The sequence below is a fragment of the Oncorhynchus mykiss genome, chromosome 16 (assembly GCF_057628025.1).
Source record: "Oncorhynchus mykiss isolate SJ-2025 chromosome 16, ASM5762802v1, whole genome shotgun sequence".
Classification (NCBI taxonomy): Eukaryota; Metazoa; Chordata; class Actinopteri; order Salmoniformes; family Salmonidae; genus Oncorhynchus; species Oncorhynchus mykiss.
The window spans coordinates 56,263,166-56,282,127 of NC_143037.1; the positions used below are offsets into that span (position 1 = coordinate 56,263,166).

The window sequence follows — 18,962 nt, forward strand, 5'->3', positions numbered from 1 at the left end:
GGAAAGTGGTTGACAGTTTGAAGTTAGTTATAGGGCCTGTTCCTTAGTAAAGAATACCTCTCATGTCTTGGTCTGTCCTTGCCTGCTTTATAGCCGACGTGAAGCTGTCCAAGCGGAGGCAGCCGTTTGTACCCTATGCCCTGCGCAATCACACGGGATGTACCATGTGGTTCGCCACCCTCACCACCACCCCTACAAGGTCAGTGGAGTAGAGTCTTCCCATTGATAATGTCATGTTGCTGAGTCTACCTTCAAAAATGTTGGTAACCAGAGTGCTCCATTTGCCCACAGGGTGGCGCTGTCTCACAGTGGCAGTGCGGACTCCATATCCCACGTGCACGGCCCAGGCACAGATGACACCCACAATGTCAGCCAGTGGCGAGAGGTGCTGCCCGGAGAGGAGATTCCCTTTGAATTTGAAGCTCGAGAGAAACTCAGGCATAGGTATGGTTTCTGGTGCGGCACCGTTATTTTCGTATAGGGATTAAGACCTAAAAGGAAGAAGAAAAAAGTTCAAGGACGAGTGAATAAGACTTTAAACTGGTGATCACACACCGATTCACAATCTGGGGAACTAACTACCTTGCACTGACTATAATCCCTCCGGATAAGAGCGTCTGCTATATTATTCAAATGTAAAAATCAATACAAACTGAGATCTGTATATTCTGAACTGTTGGTTATTGTGTTTCTCTGCAGACACACTCATGAGCTGAAGCTACATCAGCTGTTGGTGCGTGTGGGGGGCTGGGAGCAGGTCAAACCCGTGTCCGTGGACAAAGTGGGTGTGTTCTTCCGCTACGCCGCCCCCGACCGCAACAATCCCTCTAACACGGTGAGTCTTCAGATCAAAGGTCAAGAGAGGTGGTCTTACTTGGCTATTAAATAAACTACAGCTGTATAGTTTACTCCAACACTGCTCTCACATGTTTCCTATATGTCACTAGCATTATGCTGCTTATTGTTTGTGATATTTCTTTACATTTTCTAGGTGGGCAGCCCTGTCAGCAGGACCAACATCATACACCCTCATGTCTATGTAGGTGTGCTTTCAATCACACTTCTATAAGCCAGTACTTTCCCCCTTTTATTCCCTGTTAGGATATGTCTGGGGTTCTAGGCTCTGATATGTCTGGGGTTCTAGGCCCTGATATGTCTGGGGTTCTAGGCCCTGATATGTCTGGGGTTCTAGGCCCTGATATGTCTGTGGGTCTAGGCCCTGATATGTCTGGGGTTCTAGGCCCTGATATGTCTGTGGGTCTAGGCCCTGATATGTCTGGGGTTCTAGGCCCTGATATGTCTGGGGTTCTAGGCTCTGATATGTCTGGGGTTCTAGGCTCTGATATGTCTGGGGTTCTAGGCTCTGATATGTCTGGGGTTCTAGGCTCTGATATGTCTGGGGTTCTAGGCCCTGATATGTCTGTGGGTCTAGGCCCTGATATGTCTGTGGGTCTAGGCCCTGATATGTCTGTGGGTCTAGGCCCTGATATGTCTGTGGGTCTAGGCCCTGATATGTCTGTGGGTCTAGGCCCTGATATGTCTGTGGGTCTAGGCCCTGATATGTCTGTGGGTCTAGGCCCTGATATGTCTGTGGGTCTAGGCCCTGATATGTCTGTGGGTCTAGGCCCTGATATGTCTGTGGGTCTAGGCCCTGATATGTCTGTGGGTCTAGGCCCTGATATGTCTGTGGGTCTAGGCCCTGATATGTCTGTGGGTCTAGGCCCTGATATGTCTGTGGGTCTAGGCCCTGATATGTCTGTGGGTCTAGGCTCTGATATGTCTGTGGGTCTAGGCTCTGATATGTCTGTGGGTCTAGGCCCTGATATGTCTGTGGGTCTAGGCCCTGATATGTCTGTGGGTCTAGGCCCTGATATGTCTGTGGGTCTAGGCCCTGATATGTCTGTGGGTCTAGGCCCTGATATGTCTGTGGGTCTAGGCCCTGATATGTCTGTGGGTCTAGGCTCTGATATGTCTGTGGGTCTAGGCTCTGATATGTCTGTGGGTCTAGGCTCTGATATGTCTGTGGGTCTAGGCTCTGATATGTCTGTGGGTCTAGGCTCTGATATGTCTGTGGGTCTAGGCTCTGATATGTCTGTGGGTCTAGGCTCTGATATGTCTGTGGGTCTAGGCTCTGATATGTCTGTGGGTCTAGGCTCTGATATGTCTGTGGTTGTAGTTCTCAGCTCTGCCGCCGGTGCGCGTGGTCTTCTCTATCACCATGGAGGGTAGTGCCCGGAAGGTGATCACAGTCCGTTCAGCCCTCATGGTCAAGAACCGCCTGGAAGTCCCCATGGAGGTGCGGCTGGACAGCCCCTCAGCACCAGACAGTGAGTCACCCCAATGATATATCATGGTTCACCCTCACACTGGGACATACTCAACAGTTCCCATGCAAAAACAACACTGAACAGTGAAAAGAATTGACATGACAATTAGACTATTTATTGGTTAAAGAAGGAATATAAGTATCTCAAACTGTTTGTTCAGAGCCTGTGGTGCTGCCGCCCATCCTGCCCGGCGAGGCCCTGGCGGTGCCCCTCCACCTGACGTCGTGGCGGTTGCAGGCGCGGCCCAAAGGCCTGGGCCTGTTCTTCTGCAAGGTGCCCATCCATTGGACCAGCGTGGAGAGACCCGGCGAGGTCAAGAGCAGCAAGAGGGAGTGCCAGTCGGCCGACTTTGAGGACCACCTCAAACGGAGCTTCAGGTAAAATTCCAGTTCAGTACACACAGTCTGAGTCGGCTCAGTCCAGAAATAAATCCAACCAATCATGTATTTATTTCTAGTCTAACCCCACCCTGGTGTTGATAGAATTTGTCTCCCAATTTTACACTACTTGTTTAAGCCACACGCGGATGCTATTGGCATATCAGCCCTCAGGCTAAATGTAGAACATTGTTTATTTTCTTACATGGGATACCTTCTCAATTACTCTCTTCCTCTCCCATCTCACCTCTTCTCTCCTGCCCTCTGTTAGGTTCTGCGTGGTGATCAAGAAAGAGAACTACCCGGACCAGCAGCCTGCCAAGACCGTATCGGGTTCTGGCAGCTCCAAGCAGATCTACTGGCAGCCAGGCCACACCATCTACCTGCTGCCCACGCTGGTGCTGGCCAACCTGCTGCCCTGCGACCTCAACTACTACATCAAGGGCACGTCCATCAAGGGCTCCCTGAAGCCGGGCAAGGAGGCTGTGCTGCATGCTGCAGACACCTCCCAGAACATGGAGCTAGGTCAGAGTCCCACCGCTGCCATTCTCATCTAATCACCTCTCCACCTATTAAGAATCTCAATGTTCATGACCTGGAAATAATGCTATATCATAGCCATGTAATCTAGGTATACGAGGGCCATGGTCCTGGACTTTTTGTGGGCCAAGCCTCAGAGGCGGAAACACGGGTGTAAAACACCAAGGACTGGTGTAAAAACCCCATAGTAGAAATGCACAATTGATGTAATGATAATATACATTGCATTCTGAATGTTTTCAGACCCCTGACCTTTTCCATATTTTGTTACGTTACAGCCTTATTCTAAAATTGATTAAATCGTTTTTTCCCCTCATCAATCTATGCACAATACTCCATAATGACAAAGCAAAAAACACGTTTTAATTTTTTTTTGCAAATTTAGAACGGAAATAGTACATTTACATAAGTATTCAGACCCTACAATCAGACGCAACAATCTTGGCACTCCTGTATTTGGGGAGTTTCTCCCGTTCTTCTCTGCAGATCCTCTCAAGCTCTGTCAGCTTGGATGGGAGTGTCACTGCACAGCTATTTTCAGGTCTCTCCAGAGATATTTGATCGAGTTCAAGTCTAGTCTCTAGCTGGGCGACTCAAGGACATTGAGATTTGTCCCGAAGCCACTTCTGCGTTGTCTTGGCTGTGTGCTTAGGGTCGTTGTCCTGTTGGAAGGTGAACCGTCGCCCCAGTCTGTGGTCCTGAGCGCTCTGGAGCCGGTTTTCATCAAGGGTTCTCTCTGTACTTTGCTCTGTTCATCTTTCCCTCAATCCTGACTAGTCTCCCAAGCCCTGCCGCTGAAAAACATATCCACAGCATGGTGCTGCCACCACCATGCTTCGCCGTAGGGGTAGTGCCAGGTTTTCTCCAGATGTGACGCATGGTATTCAGGCCAAAGAGTTCAATCTTGGTTTCATCAGACCAGAGAATCTTGTTTCTCATGGTCTGAGAGTCTTTAGGTGCCTTTTGGCTTCCATCTGGCCACTCTACTATAAAGGCCTGATTGGTGGAGTGCAGCAGAGATGGTTGGCCTTCTGTAAGGTTCTCCCATCTCCACAGAGGAACTCTAGAGCCCTGTCTGTGACCATCAGGTTCTTGGTCACCACCTTGGTCTCTAACCAAGGTTGCCAGGTGCACGGTGTTTCCTCCGACACATTGGTGCGGCTGGCTTCCGGGTTGGATGGCGCTGTGTTAAGAAGCAGTGCGGCTTGGTTGGGTTGTGTATCGGAGGACGCATGACTTTCAACCTTCCCTGATTGCTCAGTTTGGCTGGGCGGCCAGCTCTAGGAAGAGTCTTGATGAGGATTTGTTTAATCCATTTTAGAATAAGGCTGTAACAAAATGTGGAAAAAGTCAAGGGGAGGGCCTCCCGGGTGGCGCAGTGGTTAAGGGCGCTGTACTGCAGTGCCAGCTGCGCCACCAGAGACTCTGGGTTCGTGCCCAGGCTCTGTCGTAACCGGCCGCGACCGTGAGGTCCGTGGGGCGACGCACAATTGGCCTAGCGTCGTCCGGGTTAGAGAGGGTTTGGCCGGTAGGGAAATCCTTGTCTCACCGTGCACCAGCGACTCCTGTGGCGGGCCGGGCGCAGTGCGTGCTAACCAAGGTTGCCAGGTGCACGGTGTTTCCTCCGACACATTGGTGCGGCTGGCTTCCGGGTTGGATGGCGCTGTGTCAAGAAGCAGTGCGGCTTGGTTGGGTTGTGTATCGGAGGACGCATGACTTTCAACCTTCGTCTCTCCCGAGCCCGTACGGGAGTTGTAGCGATGAGACAAGATAGTAGCTACTAAAAAACAATTGGATACCAAGAAATTGGGGAGAAAAAGGGGTTAAAAAAAAAGTCAAGAGTATCTAGTATGTATCTAGTATGTGTAGTGCCTTGAAAAGCATTCACCCCCTTGTTGACTTTTTATATTTTATTGCCTACAGCCTGAAATCACACATTAGACTTTTTCATTGAACTATACAGCCTAGTCCACACTTTTTCACCCTGACCATGTCTGTGCCCCCCTCTTCCTCCCACTAGGGGTGCTGCTAGAGAACTTCTCTGTGTGTAAGGAGCTGCTGATTCCCCCTGGTACCCAGAACTATGTGGTGCGCATGCGGCTGTATGATGCCAACAAGCGCCTGCTCTGTCTCACCATACGCATCATCCTGCGGGCACAGGGGGCGCTCAAGATCCTCATCTCAGCACCCTACTGGCTCATCAACAAGACCGGTGCTTACTCTATCCCTCATATACAGAACACACACACACACACACACACACACAGTGAATAGAATTAAAATAAGTATTGACCTTTTGACGGTTCTGACTGTTTTCATCCCATCAGGTCTGCCGTTGATCTTCCGTCAGGACAATGGGAAGACGGATGCAGGCGGTCAGTTTGAGGAGCACGAGTTAGCCAGGAGTCTCAGCCCCTTGCTCTTCTGTTACACTGACAAGGAGCAGCCAGCCATGTGAGTGTGCTGTAGGGCCTGGTTCCACTTCTGATTCTAGACACTATCCCTTTTATTGTTCACATGTATAAAAGGAGCAGTGTTGCACAGTTTAGTAATACTTCTGTAAAACCATAATTTGAACAAATGTTCAATATACAATTATTTCAGTAGCGGTGATATCAAAACTCTAAAAGCACTTTGCCTTTGCGGTGAGGAAAACAGGTTACTGCACAGTGTAGCGGAAAATATATATATATAAAGTAGATCTAGTTTTCTCAAGGGAGATCCTCTCCAGTGGCTGCACTGCGAGTTCTATCCATTTCTGTGTAAACGTTTCTGTCTGTCGAGAGACATTGCAGAAGGATGGTAGGCTATATATTGATAGACAACACATTAGCAGCTAGAAATCAAACTATAAACTAGTTAGCTAAAAGTTAACTAATTAGCTAATTTACTATGTATTAATTCACATCCTAAAAAAACTAAGTTGAGCTTCCACAATTCCGGTTCTCTTATGTCTCCATTTTTCTCAGGTGCACTATGCGGATAGGGAAAGGGATCCATCCGGACGGGGTTCCCGGTTGGTGCCAGGGCTTTTCCCTGGATGGTGGGAGTGGAGTGAGGGCGGTGAAGGTCATCCAGCATGGGAATAGACCTGGACTCATCTACAACATAGGCAAGTAGCCTAACAACAACCGCAAGTAGCCTAACAACAACCACAAGTAGCCTAACAACAACTTGTTAGGCTACTTTACTACCGCAAGTAGCCTAACAACAACATCTCACTAATGGTTAGCCTTGGGCATCGGTGCCCATTTGTTGCCCTTTTCTATTATATAGTCTGTCGCAACCCTGAAATATGCTGTTTTGTGTTTTCACGCAGGCATCAATGTTCGTAAAGGCAAGGGCCGCTACAGAGACACCCACATCGTGACCTTTGCCCCTCGGTACCTGCTGGACAACCGCTCCACCCACAAACTGGCCTTCTCCCAGAGGGAGTTTGCCAGGGGCAAGGTGAGTGACTGACAGTGCAAAGACAGGAATTAGACACATCCAAAGGGACAAAACAAAGCAATGAAAAGAAAGCAGATGCCCGCTGTTTTAGGACTCAAACATGATCTTTATTGGAGCTCGTCATACAGCAGCAATGCTTCGTGATAAGGACCATGTCAACAACCCTTGTTGTTGTATGACTCCAGGGAACAGTGAACCCAGAGGGCTACATCTCCACCCTGCCGGGTTCCAGTGTGGTCTTCCACTGGCCCAGGAATGACTACGACCAGCTTCTGTGTGTGCGCCTCATGGACACCCAAAACTGCACCTGGTCCGGAGGCTTCGAGGTCAACAAGCCCAAGTCCTTCCATGTCAACATGAGGTAAAAGACTATAGGACTATCTGAGAAAACGGCTATACTGTCATGCATACAAAATAGTGCTCATTGTGAAAATACAGTAAGAACAAATCCCTGGCACCATAGCTGCTCCAAAGGCTTTAAAATGCAATATGTAACTTAATATTACAATATTTTTGGTTATGGAACATATATTTCACAGTGGTTTAGATTAGGGATGCAGCGATATGACATTTTTGATACTGATATCTGATATTTTCCTTGCCAAAATACCTGATTCCAATAACTAATATTAAAAATGTTAGAGGCATTTTAAGCATTCTAGTACAGTTAAATAGTTGAAACACACACTGACCAAAAAGTTATGTTGTTGGCATTTACGTATGTCCCCATTTACCAGTAAAACAATCAAAACCTATTTCTTTCACTTTCTTTCTGTGCTGTTTCGTTGTTCATTTGTTCATTCTCAACCAGGATTTCATCATGCATGTCAAGAAGTGAAGTTTCAGCTCTGTCTGTCCGTGGCCTCTTCCTCAGTGCGCACTGTCACTGTGTCCGTTTCCATCTTGTCCAGCTGTGTCTGTAACATTTCACGTAAACCCTGTTTCTTGTCTGCATCGAAGTAGCGGTCCTTGTACCTAGCATCGAGCATGGTGGCGACACCGTAAAGAGGCTCAGAGAGAATGCCCCCGAATCGCTTGTTCACAGCCTCTAGAGTACTTTTCCGAGTTGACCCGACGGTATGAGTCAGCAGTTTTGTTGAGCAGGCGTTTCAGTGCCATGACAGAGGATATCACGTCTGCTGCAGACGCAGTTGATCTTATTTCTCAAGTCAGTTGTTTAAATGGAGCTGGGAATGTTCATGTTTCAAACATGTTCTCAAATGCCATTGAAATGGCAGCAGCGGTATGAGAACCATGCAATACGGCTTTCCTCAGTACAAAATCCTTGTGGACCCACTGTGCTGTCAGAATCATAATGCTCATGGGGCTGACATCGCTGGTCCAAATGTCAGTCGTGAATCTAATAGCAGTGATGCCCACAGCAAGTAGCTCATTAATGTGAGTTTCAACAATACTGTGTAACTCTGGTAGGGCAACATCTGAAAAATAGCGTCTTCTTGGTAGTGTGTACCGGTGCTCGACCAGTCGGCGAAAGCCAACATCATCCACGACAGAGAACGGTTGTCAAGGGCAATGAATTCCATCATCTTGGAGTCAATGGATTTCGCCTTTTGAGTTGTCTCACTGAAATATTCTTACTCTTTCAAATGACTCCTTGGCTTGTTGACTGTTCGATCCACACAGCAGACATTGTGGGCTAGGTTAGAAATGCTGTGTAGCGCTGTATTTTTCATCTACCTACGTTATGTAGGTATGTACGTCATCTACCTACGTTATATAGGTATGTACGTCATCTACCTACGTTATATAGGTATGTACGTCATCTACCTACGTTTATATAGGTATGGCACGTCATCTACCTACGTTTATATAGGTATGGATGTCATCTACCTACGTTTATATAGGTATGTATGTCATCTACCTACGTCATATAGGTATGTACGTCATCTACCTACGTTTATATAGGTATGTACGTCATCTACCTACGTTTATATAGGTATGTACGTCATCTACCTATGTTTATATAGGTATGGACGTCATCTACCTACGTTTATATAGGTATGCACGTCATCCACCTACGGTTTATATAGGTATGCACGTCATCTACCTACGTTATATAGGTATGCACGTCATCTACCTACGTTTATATAGGTATGCACGTCATCTACCTACGTTTATATAGGTATGCATGTCATCTACCTACGTTTATATAGGTATGGCACGTCATCTACCTACGTTTATATAGGTATGGATGTCATCTACCTACGTTTATATAGGTATGCATGTCATCTACCTACATTTATATAGGTATGGCACGTCATCTACCTACGTTTATATAGGTATGGATGTCATCTACCTACGTTTATATAGGTATGCATGTCATCTACCTACGTTTATATAGGTATGCACGTCATCCACCTACGGTTTATATAGGTATGCACGTCATCTACCTACGTTATATAGGTATGCACGTCATCTACCTACGTTTATATAGGTATGGACGTCATCTACCTACGTTTATATAGGTATGCACGTCATCTACCTACGTTTATATAGGTATGCACGTCATCTACCTACGTTTATATAGGTATGGATGTCATCTACCTACGTTTATATAGGTATGCATGTCATCTACCTACGTTTATATAGGTATGCACGTCATCCACCTACGGTTTATATAGGTATGCACGTCATCTACCTACGTTATATAGGTATGCACGTCATCTACCTACGTTTATATAGGTATGCACGTCATCTACCTACGTTTATATAGGTATGCATGTCATCTACCTACGTTTATATAGGTATGTACGTCATCTACCTACGTTTATATAGGTATGGATGTCATCTACCTACGTTTATATAGGTATGGATGTCATCTACCTACGTTTATATAGGTATGCACGTCATCTACCTACGTTTATATAGGTATGGACGTCATCTACCTACGTTTATATAGGTATGGACGTCATCTACCTACGTTATATAGGTATGCACGTCATCTACCTACGTTTATATAGGTATGGACGTCATCTACCTACGTTATATAGGTATGCACGTCATCTACCTACGTTTATATAGGTATGGACGTCATCTACCTACGTTATATAGGTATGGACGTCATCTACCTACGTTATATAGGTATGCACGTCATCTACCTACGTTTATATAGGTATGTATGTCATCTACCTACGTTTATATAGGTATGTATGTCATCTACCTACGTTTATATAGGTATGCACGTCATCTACCTACGTTTATATAGGTATGGCACATCATCTACCTACGTTATATAGGTATGGACGTCATCTACCTACGTTTATATAGGTATGGCACGTCATCTACCTACGTTTATATAGGTATGGCACGTCATCTACCTACGTTATATAGGTATGTACGTCATCTACCTACGTTTATATAGGTATGGACGTCATCTACCTACGTTTATATAGGTATGGCACGTCATCTACCTACGTTTATATAGGTATGGCACGTCATCTACCTACGTTTATATAGGTATGCACGTCATCTACCTACGTTTATATAGGTATGTACGTCATATACCTACGTTTATATAGGTATGGCACGTCATCTACCTACGTTATATAGGTATGTACGTCATCTACCTACGTTTATATAGGTATGGACGTCATCTACCTACGTTATATAGGTATGCACGTCATCTACCTACGTTTATATAGGTATGCACGTCATCTACCTACGTTATATAGGTATGGACGTCATCTACCTACGTTTATATAGGTATGCACGTCATCTACCTACGTTTATATAGGTATGCACGTCATCTACCTACGTTTATATAGGTATGCACGTCATCTACCTACGTTTATATAGGTATGCACGTCATCTACCTACGTTTATATAGGTATGTACGTCATCTACCTACGTTATATAGGTATGTACGTCATCTACCTACGTTTATATAGGTATGCACGTCATCTACCTACGTTTATATAGGTATGCACGTCCTCTACCTACGTTTATATAGGTATGGATGTCATCTACCTACGTTTATATAGGTATGCATGTCATCTACCTACGTTTATATAGGTATGGACGTCATCTACCTACGTTTATATAGGTATGGACGTCATCTACCTACGTTTATATAGGTATGGACGTCATCTACCTACGTTTATATAGGTATGGACGTCATCTACCTACGTTTATATAGGTATGGACGTCATCTACCTACGTTTATATAGGTATGCACGTCATCTACCTACGTTTATATAGGTATGCATGTCATCTACCTACGTTTCTATAGGTATGCATGTCATCTACCTACGTTTATATAGGTATGGACGTCATCTACCTACGTTTATATAGGTATGGACGTCATCTACCTACGTTATATAGGTATGGACGTCATCTACCTACGTTATATAGGTATGGACGTCATCTACCTACGTTTATATAGGTATGCACGTCATCTACCTACGTTTATATAGGTATGCACGTCAGCTTTGACATCGGTTTTGCACAACGGTGTTAAACTAGACAATGGGTTGATGTTGGCATTTTTAGCTAATACCGTCCGATTCAGATATATTTACCGATTTGGTATCGTGCATCCCTAGTTTAGATTGTATAATGACTCTTTACACTATACTTGTTTGTTTTGTCACATAATTTTAGCAACCAGGAAATGGCGCAGCGAATTTTCTGCACAGTGCACTTTTAATATTCATAAATGATTAAACACTTACTCCTGACACTCAGGTGTAAGACCACAGAGAGAGAGAACTTTTTATAATGCCATACCCAACTCATTATAATGGTTAAGTATTACAGAAAATGCCTCTACTGTAGTTGTGCTGTATTGTGTTATTTCCATGACAGAGACACACTGGGCAACTGTTTCTTCCTGCGAGCTGAGATCACACTGAAGGGAGCCACCTATCAGATCTGCTTCAGCGACACCGACCAACTACCACCGCCGTTCCGCATCGACAACATCTCAGAGGTACAGTATTGGAGATGTCTACAGGGGTGAACTCTCATATCACAGATTCTCTCAGCGCCATAGATGTACATACAGAGATTGGGAAACTAATCATGTTGGAGCCCTAAATCAAATAAAACATTGGAGTTTGCATTGTAACTGACATGCTGTTATTGGTGAATTTTGTGTGCCAAAATGGCACCCATAATCTTATTGAGGTTCTAAGTCTCAAACTGAGTTTGTTTACTGCAGGTGCCCATCCAGTTCTGGCAGCACGGGGTGGCAGACATCCGGCTTCACACGGAGGTGAAAGCGGGATCAGTGCTGGACTTTGCTTGTGACGAGCCCACCCTGCCCCCCTACCTCACCCTCATCGTGAAGGGTGCCGGCTCGTCCGAGGTCACCGCTGATATGAACTTCTTCCGGGAATACAACAAACTCTACTACGAGAACTTCATCTACATCGCTGCAACATACACTTTTTCTCAGTGAGTATGAGAGAGACGGAGGTTGGACAGGCATAGTTCAGAACCAGGGTCAGGTTCATTTGGTACCAAACGGACAAAAACAGACAAACAGGAAGGGACTACTTGGACTTGTCCAATAAAAATCGCATGTTTTTGGTTGTACAGTGTTCTTCTACGGTATGCTCTAATGAACCCAGACATAAATGCTGACTCATGTTGTTGTGTTTCTACAGGGATGCAGGGAAGAGGCCGGTGGGGAAAAAACGGGTGGTGGCAGGTGCTGAACTGGTGCTGGATGTGGAGACCAAGACCCAGAGAGTCGTCCTCAAGAAAAAGGTGCAACCATTATAGCAAATACACCTTAAAACGTAGCAGTGTTTATTCGTCAAATGTCAGCTACTTCACCCATTTTGTATGACTGGGACAGAACTCTCCATTGGGTTTCATAGAACTTTCAGTAGTGAAGTGATCACTTGAAATCCATGAATAAAAAGGCTTTAAGACAGTTAACAGACTAATTTTCCAACTCCAAAATAACAATATTCCAAACTTGTTCCTGTTACCTCAGGAGCCGGGGAAGCGTTCCCAGCTGTGGCGGATGACGGGAACAGGAATGCTATGTCACGAAGGCTCCTCCCCTCCACAGAGCAAGCCTGCTCAGCCACGCCCCCTGGACTCCTCCCTGGTGCTGGACATCGCAGGGTTGGCAGCAGTCACCGACAATCAGTCAGTCACTGCTTCCCTGACTCAAAAATATTCTTATCTGTGGTTTCATCTTTATAGTATATGCCTGTATCTACACTGAACAGAAATACAAATACAGGGCCTCCCTGGTGATGCAGTGGTTAAGGGCGGTGCCACCAGAGACTCTGGGTTCGTGCCCAGGCTCTGTCGTAACCGGTCACGACCGGGAGGTCCGTGGGGCGACGCACAATTGGCCTAGCGTCGTCCGGGTTAGGGAGGGTTTGGCCGGTAGGGATATCCTTGTCCTTGTCTTATCGCGCACCAGCGACTCCTGTGGCGGGCCGGGCGCAGTGCGTGCTAACCAAGGTTGCCAGGTGCACAGTGTTTCCTCTGACACATTGTTGCGGCTGGCTTCCGGGTTGGATGCGCGCTGTGTTAAGAAGCAGTGTTGCTTGGTTGTGTATCGGAGGACGCATGACCTTCAACCTTCGTCTCTCCCGAGCCCGTACAGGAGTTGTAGTGATGAGGCAAGATAGTAGCTACCAACAATTGGATACCTCGAAATACAAATATAAATATAAATACAAAATATACAGTATAAATGCAACAGCATGTAAGGTGTGAGCTGAAATGAAAGATCCCAGAAATTTTCCATACACACAAAAGGCTTATGTCTCTCAAATTTTGTGCACACGTGTTTACATTAGGGATGCACCGATATTACATTTTTTCCCGATACCGATATTTTCCTTGACTCAGCATGCTCATGGGGCTGACATCGCTGGTCCAAATTGCAGTTGTGAAGCAAATAGCAGGGACGCCCATAGCATGGATGTGCATTTCAACAATACTGTGTAATTCCGGTAGGGCAACATCTGAGCTCAAGGTGATGGATAGACATGTGAGTGAGACGCTTCCGAGCATGCAGCACTCTGGGAGAAGGGCACAATGGCCACTGGCCACAAAAGGAATTGATTTTTTTAGGACACTCAATTGTATTCTTCATGCTACAAAATAATGCCATGAAATTCAAAGCAAAACTTGTCTGCTAAATGAACTATTGTAGCTCACGGCTATTTGGCATAGCCAGATCAGGACCTGACATAAGGACAACTCGGAGTATGCTGTTCTGTAATAGACTACATTTTCTTCATATCATGCTACTTTAGACCTGTCTAAAATAAATAATGGATTTATTGTGATGGTGTAGGCTATATTACATGGATTTATTAGACTTTTTAAAATGTAGATGTTCCAGAGGTCTGCATCAGTGGCTTGTAGGCTATGCGTGTTTATGTTAATCAACAGTCAATTACTGACGACTGTTATTTGCTTGTCAATCACCGGCTGACAATTTCGTGACCCCCCACAGCCCTATCCACGCCCCTACCCTTTTTTTCTGTGACCAACAGATGCATATCTGTATCCCAGTCATGTAAAATCCATATTTATTTCACTTGACTGATTTCCTTATATGAACTGTAACTCAGTAAAATCTTAGAAATTGTTGCCTGTTACATTATTATTTTTCTGTACATATTTACCTGTATCTGACATCATTGTCCTCTCCCTTTCCGCTAGCTATGAGCCCTTGATGCTGAGGAGGCCAGACCCGCGGCGCAGCACCACCCAGACTTGGCACTTCTCATCAGGCATGCTGACCTGTGGCCTGCCCCGGCTGGTGGTACAGGTGGGTAGTTCCCACAGAATGCCTCTTTACTATCTGCTGATCAAACATACAGTGCCTTGCGAAAGTATTCGGCCCCCTTGAACTTTGCGACCTTTTGCCACATTTCAGGCTTCAAACATAAAGATATAAAACTGTATTTTTTTGTGAAGAATCAACAACAAGTGGGACACAATCATGAAGTGGAACGACATTTATTGGATATTTCAAACTTTTTTAACAAATCAAAAACTGAAAAATTGGGCGTGCAAAATTATTCAGCCCCTTTACTTTCAGTGCAGCAAACTCTCTCCAGAAGTTCAGTGAGGATCTCTGAATGATCCAATGTTGACCTAAATGACTAATGATGATAAATACAATCCACCTGTGTGTAATCAAGTCTCCGTATAAATGCACCTGCACTGTGATAGTCTCAGAGGTCCGTTAAAAGCGCAGAGAGCATCATGAAGAACAAGGAACACACCAGGCAGGTCCGAGATACTGTTGTGAAGAAGTTTAAAGCCGGATTTGGATACAAAAAGATTTCCCAAGCTTTAAACATCCCAAGGAGCACTGTGCAAGCAATAATATTGAAATGGAAGGAGTATCAGACCACTGCAAATCTACCAAGACCTGGCCTTCCCTCTAAACTTTCAGCTCATACAAGGAGAAGACTGATCAGAGATGCAGCCAAGAGGCCCATGATCACTCTGGATGAACTGCAGAGATCTACAGCTGAGGTGGGAGACTCTGTCCATAGGACAACAATCAGTCGTATATTGCACAAATCTGGCCTTTATGGAAGAGTGGCAAGAAGAAAGCCATTTCTTAAAGATATCCATAAAAAGTGTTGTTTAAAGTTTGCCACAAGCCACCTGGGAGACACACCAAACATGTGGAAGAAGGTGCTCTGGTCAGATGAAACCAAAATTTTACTTTTTGGCAACAATGCAAAATGTTATGTTTGGCGTAAAAGCAACACAGCTGAACACACCATCCCCACTGTCAAACATGGTGGCAGCATCATGGTTTGGGCCTGCTTTTCTTCAGCAGGGACAGGGAAGATGGTTAAATTGATGGGAAGATGGATGGAGCCAAATACAGGACCATTCTGGAAGAAAACCTGATGGAGTCTGCAAAAGACCTGAGACTGGGACGGAGATTTGTCTTCCAACAAGACAATGATCCAAAACATAAAGCAAAATCTACAATGGAATGGTTCAAAAATAAACATATCCAGGTGTTAGAATGGCCAAGTCAAAGTCCAGACCTGAATCCAACCGAGAATCTGTGGAAAGAACTGAAAACTGCTGTTCACAAATGCTCTCCATCCAACCTCACTGAGCTCGAGCTGTTTTGCAAGGAGGAATGGGAAAAAATGTCAGTCTCTCGATGTGCAAAACTGATAGAGACATACCCGAAGCGACTTACAGCTGTAATCGCAGCAAAAGGTGGCGCTACAAAGTATTAACTTAAGGGGGCTGAATAATTTTGCACGCCCAATTTTTCAGTTTTTGATTTGTTAAAAAAGTTTCAAATATCCAATAAATGTCGTTCCACCTCATGATTGTGTCCCACTTTTTGTTGATTCTTCACAAAAAAATACAGTTTTATATCTTTATGTTTGAAGCCTGAAATGTGGCAAAAGGTCGCAAAGTTCAAGGGGGCCGAATACTTTCGCAAGGCACTGTACTTTTGCTGTTACTCTTTATTTTAGAAGTATTTTAGCTGTCCATATCAAATTCTTATTTGATTATAATTGCAGAATTAATTAAGTTTTGGTATCTAATCTTGCATTGTTAAACACTTAATAGGATTTTTCAGAGATTAAGTAACACTTAATTTACAGCTGAATGTGTTGAAATGTTTAATAGGTACTTCATAATGCTATTGAATAAGGTTCTTATGATTAGAGCACATAGACACTTTTGACAATGTTACCTACGAAGCTTAGAAACACTGAGCTAGTATATTAGGCCAATACTGTATGTAGACATCTAAAACAAAGTCTCACCAAACATTGTTTCCAATCCGAATATAGCTCAATTTTTATTTAATGTGCCCCTCTGTGTTGACCTCTGATCCCCCTCAGGCGAACGGTGGTGTGGAGGGGCTGTTTGACGGGGCAGAGGTGGTGCTGGGGCCGGCTGCAGGCCTGCTGGAGCTGGGCCCAGAGCAGCAGTTCATCAACCAGAAGATGAGGCCTGGCTCTGGGGTGCTGTCTGTCCAAGTCCTGCCGGATGGACCCACACGAGTGCTGCAGGTTAGCTTTGGGTGTATTTGGATATATAGTACCAGACAGAGGTTTGGGGACACCTATTCATTTAAGGGGTTTTCTTTATTTTTACTATTGTCTACATAGAATAATAGTGAAGACATCAAAACTATGAAGTAACACATATGGAATCACTTAGTAACTAAAAAAGTGCTAAACAAATCAGTTGACTGTATCGTTTCAATACTTTCATGTTGGTTCCATGTCCACCGGTAATTAGAGATTGGCTTTATGTAATGCTGTTGCTACTGTAGATCAGTGACTTCAACCAGCGGCGAATGAACCGGACGTCCCCGAGCACAGAGGAGGACCAGAACAAAGACAACATTCAGAAGAAGAAGCCAGAACAGGAACTGGAGGTACACTTACTAACCATTAAAAGTGTATGAAGATACATTTCCTCTTCCTACCCATAGCTTACCTTTAAGTCCCTTTTTTGGGATCATTGCCGTACAAAATGCTTGATTTTGCTGTAGCAATAATGACATTTCGCATTGCAATTTGTAATATTTTTGACAAATTTGTCAAATGTACTGATGAGGGAAAAGGTTTGTTGACTTGTTGCTTTGTTGAACCATTTTATGTGGTAATATTGCCATTATTTTATTATTTTATGCAGGAATAGTGCAGTGATTGGTAAAATTTGTAAGCCTTTGCATAACATGCGAGAAATTTTGTTAAATCCTTGAGGGATTGTCACATAAGGCTAACCTACCATGACCACCATTCTGTCTGTCTCTCCGCCTGTCCGTCTTGTCTGATGGTCAGGTGTTGGTGAACTTGGAGGAAGGCGTGGGTCTCTCCCTGGTTAACAAGCTGCCAGAGGAGCTGGTGTTCACTACATTGTCGGGTATAGACATCCACTTCACTCGCACCGCTGCCAACGAGGTGCTGGAGCTGAGCATCCAGAACATCCAGGTAACCCCTACTAAACCATTCACCTTCTTAACCCCTTTAGTGCACCTTTTAACTATCAACTGATGAGTTTGAATTGAAGTTATGTATTGATTGCATCTTTTGCTCTCTTTCTCCCTCTCCTCCACCAGGTGGATAATCAGCTCCTGGGCACCACTCAGCCGGTGATGCTGTGTGTTTCCCCAGGCTCCAGTAGTGAGAGCAGCATCGTGGACACTGGCGCCGCCCTGCAGATCAACTCTGTTAAGGTCCCCAGCAACCTCGTTCTCACCGACCTCTTCAAGGTAAGGCCTGACTGCCAAGTTCACTTCACAGCACCTCAGGCATGCCTGACTCCATCAGGGTCTTATTCATTAGGCAGGAAATTGAAGGAAACAAATTGAAACAGGGAGCGACTACCAAGTCTTGTCCAATAAGAAATGCTCGATTTGTATGTTTTTCTAATGTGTGCCCAAATGAATCCGACCCATGTGAACAATCACTTACACTTGCTAGCAAATTCAAACTAGTTAGTTTGTTTGCCATATAGTAAGCATTAGCTAACAGTCTACAAAGGAGGCAAGTTCATAAGTGTTTATAAACTGAATGACTGTTAAGGCTGAGGAGATGTTGTAATACTGAGGTCATGACACAGTGTTTTCTGCGCAGCATCTCATGGTGACAGCGAGGCGCTTCACTGTCATCATCGAGGAGAAACTCCTGCTGAAGCTGCTCAGCTTCTTTGGTTACGGCCACACAGAGGCAGGTGGGTAGACCCCTGGTTCCTGAACGGACATCATGACAGGTTTTTGGACTGTACGAGAGGCATTCTATATATACTCATTTATAAGCAGACAGTGTATAAATGACTCTAGACATCATTGTATTATACGTGTATAAGACCTGTTGACCATGATGATCAACACTGTTATATGATTTATAATCAGACAATTTGTTAGTTAGTACCATTATACAGAACAGGTGGTGTTGTCTGTCTGCTGTGTGTGTATCTTGTATTTGGGATGGTCAGTGTTCATTGTCTGTCTTATGGTTCCAGAACTGGAGAGGTTGGATGAGAGTCTATATGAGAAGGCCAGTGATGACCAGGGAGCTCCCAAGCGCTACTACTTTGAGAACCTGAAGATCAGCCTCCCTCAGGTCAAGCTGAGTGTGTTCACCTCTCACAAGCTCCCGCCTGACCTCAAGGTAAAGGTTACTAAATTCAGTACAAAGAAATGATACAGAGCCGTACCAGGATATTCTTACAGGGAAGCATAGCGTGCTTTCTGCATTCATATGTCAGCCTTTGCCTGTTGGTTTTCTCTTTGACTTAATTGGTCGGCATTATAAGACAA

The 18,962-nt window shown here is 44.8% G+C and overlaps 1 protein-coding gene across 4 annotated transcripts in view; it reads left to right on the forward strand.

Annotated features, from left to right (window-relative positions):
- The window catches only part of vps13d (vacuolar protein sorting 13 homolog D), a 65,318-nt gene that overhangs the window by 26,040 nt on the left and 20,316 nt on the right, over positions 1–18,962 (forward strand). For all 4 annotated transcript variants that reach the window (XM_036947251.2, XM_036947253.2, XM_036947252.2 and 1 more), the window contains 23 exons: positions 94–199; positions 292–444; positions 700–835; positions 992–1,039; positions 2,177–2,327; positions 2,488–2,704; positions 2,976–3,229; positions 5,265–5,456; positions 5,572–5,698; positions 6,214–6,356; positions 6,564–6,694; positions 6,880–7,055; positions 11,519–11,642; positions 11,874–12,109; positions 12,322–12,424; positions 12,657–12,814; positions 14,354–14,462; positions 16,531–16,701; positions 16,968–17,072; positions 17,482–17,631; positions 17,760–17,912; positions 18,277–18,373; positions 18,665–18,813. In XM_036947251.2, coding sequence (XP_036803146.2) covers positions 94–199; positions 292–444; positions 700–835; positions 992–1,039; positions 2,177–2,327; positions 2,488–2,704; positions 2,976–3,229; positions 5,265–5,456; positions 5,572–5,698; positions 6,214–6,356; positions 6,564–6,694; positions 6,880–7,055; positions 11,519–11,642; positions 11,874–12,109; positions 12,322–12,424; positions 12,657–12,814; positions 14,354–14,462; positions 16,531–16,701; positions 16,968–17,072; positions 17,482–17,631; positions 17,760–17,912; positions 18,277–18,373; positions 18,665–18,813 — 3,389 coding nt within the window. The remainder of the gene's footprint in view (positions 1–93; positions 200–291; positions 445–699; positions 836–991; positions 1,040–2,176; positions 2,328–2,487; positions 2,705–2,975; positions 3,230–5,264; positions 5,457–5,571; positions 5,699–6,213; positions 6,357–6,563; positions 6,695–6,879; positions 7,056–11,518; positions 11,643–11,873; positions 12,110–12,321; positions 12,425–12,656; positions 12,815–14,353; positions 14,463–16,530; positions 16,702–16,967; positions 17,073–17,481; positions 17,632–17,759; positions 17,913–18,276; positions 18,374–18,664; positions 18,814–18,962) is intronic.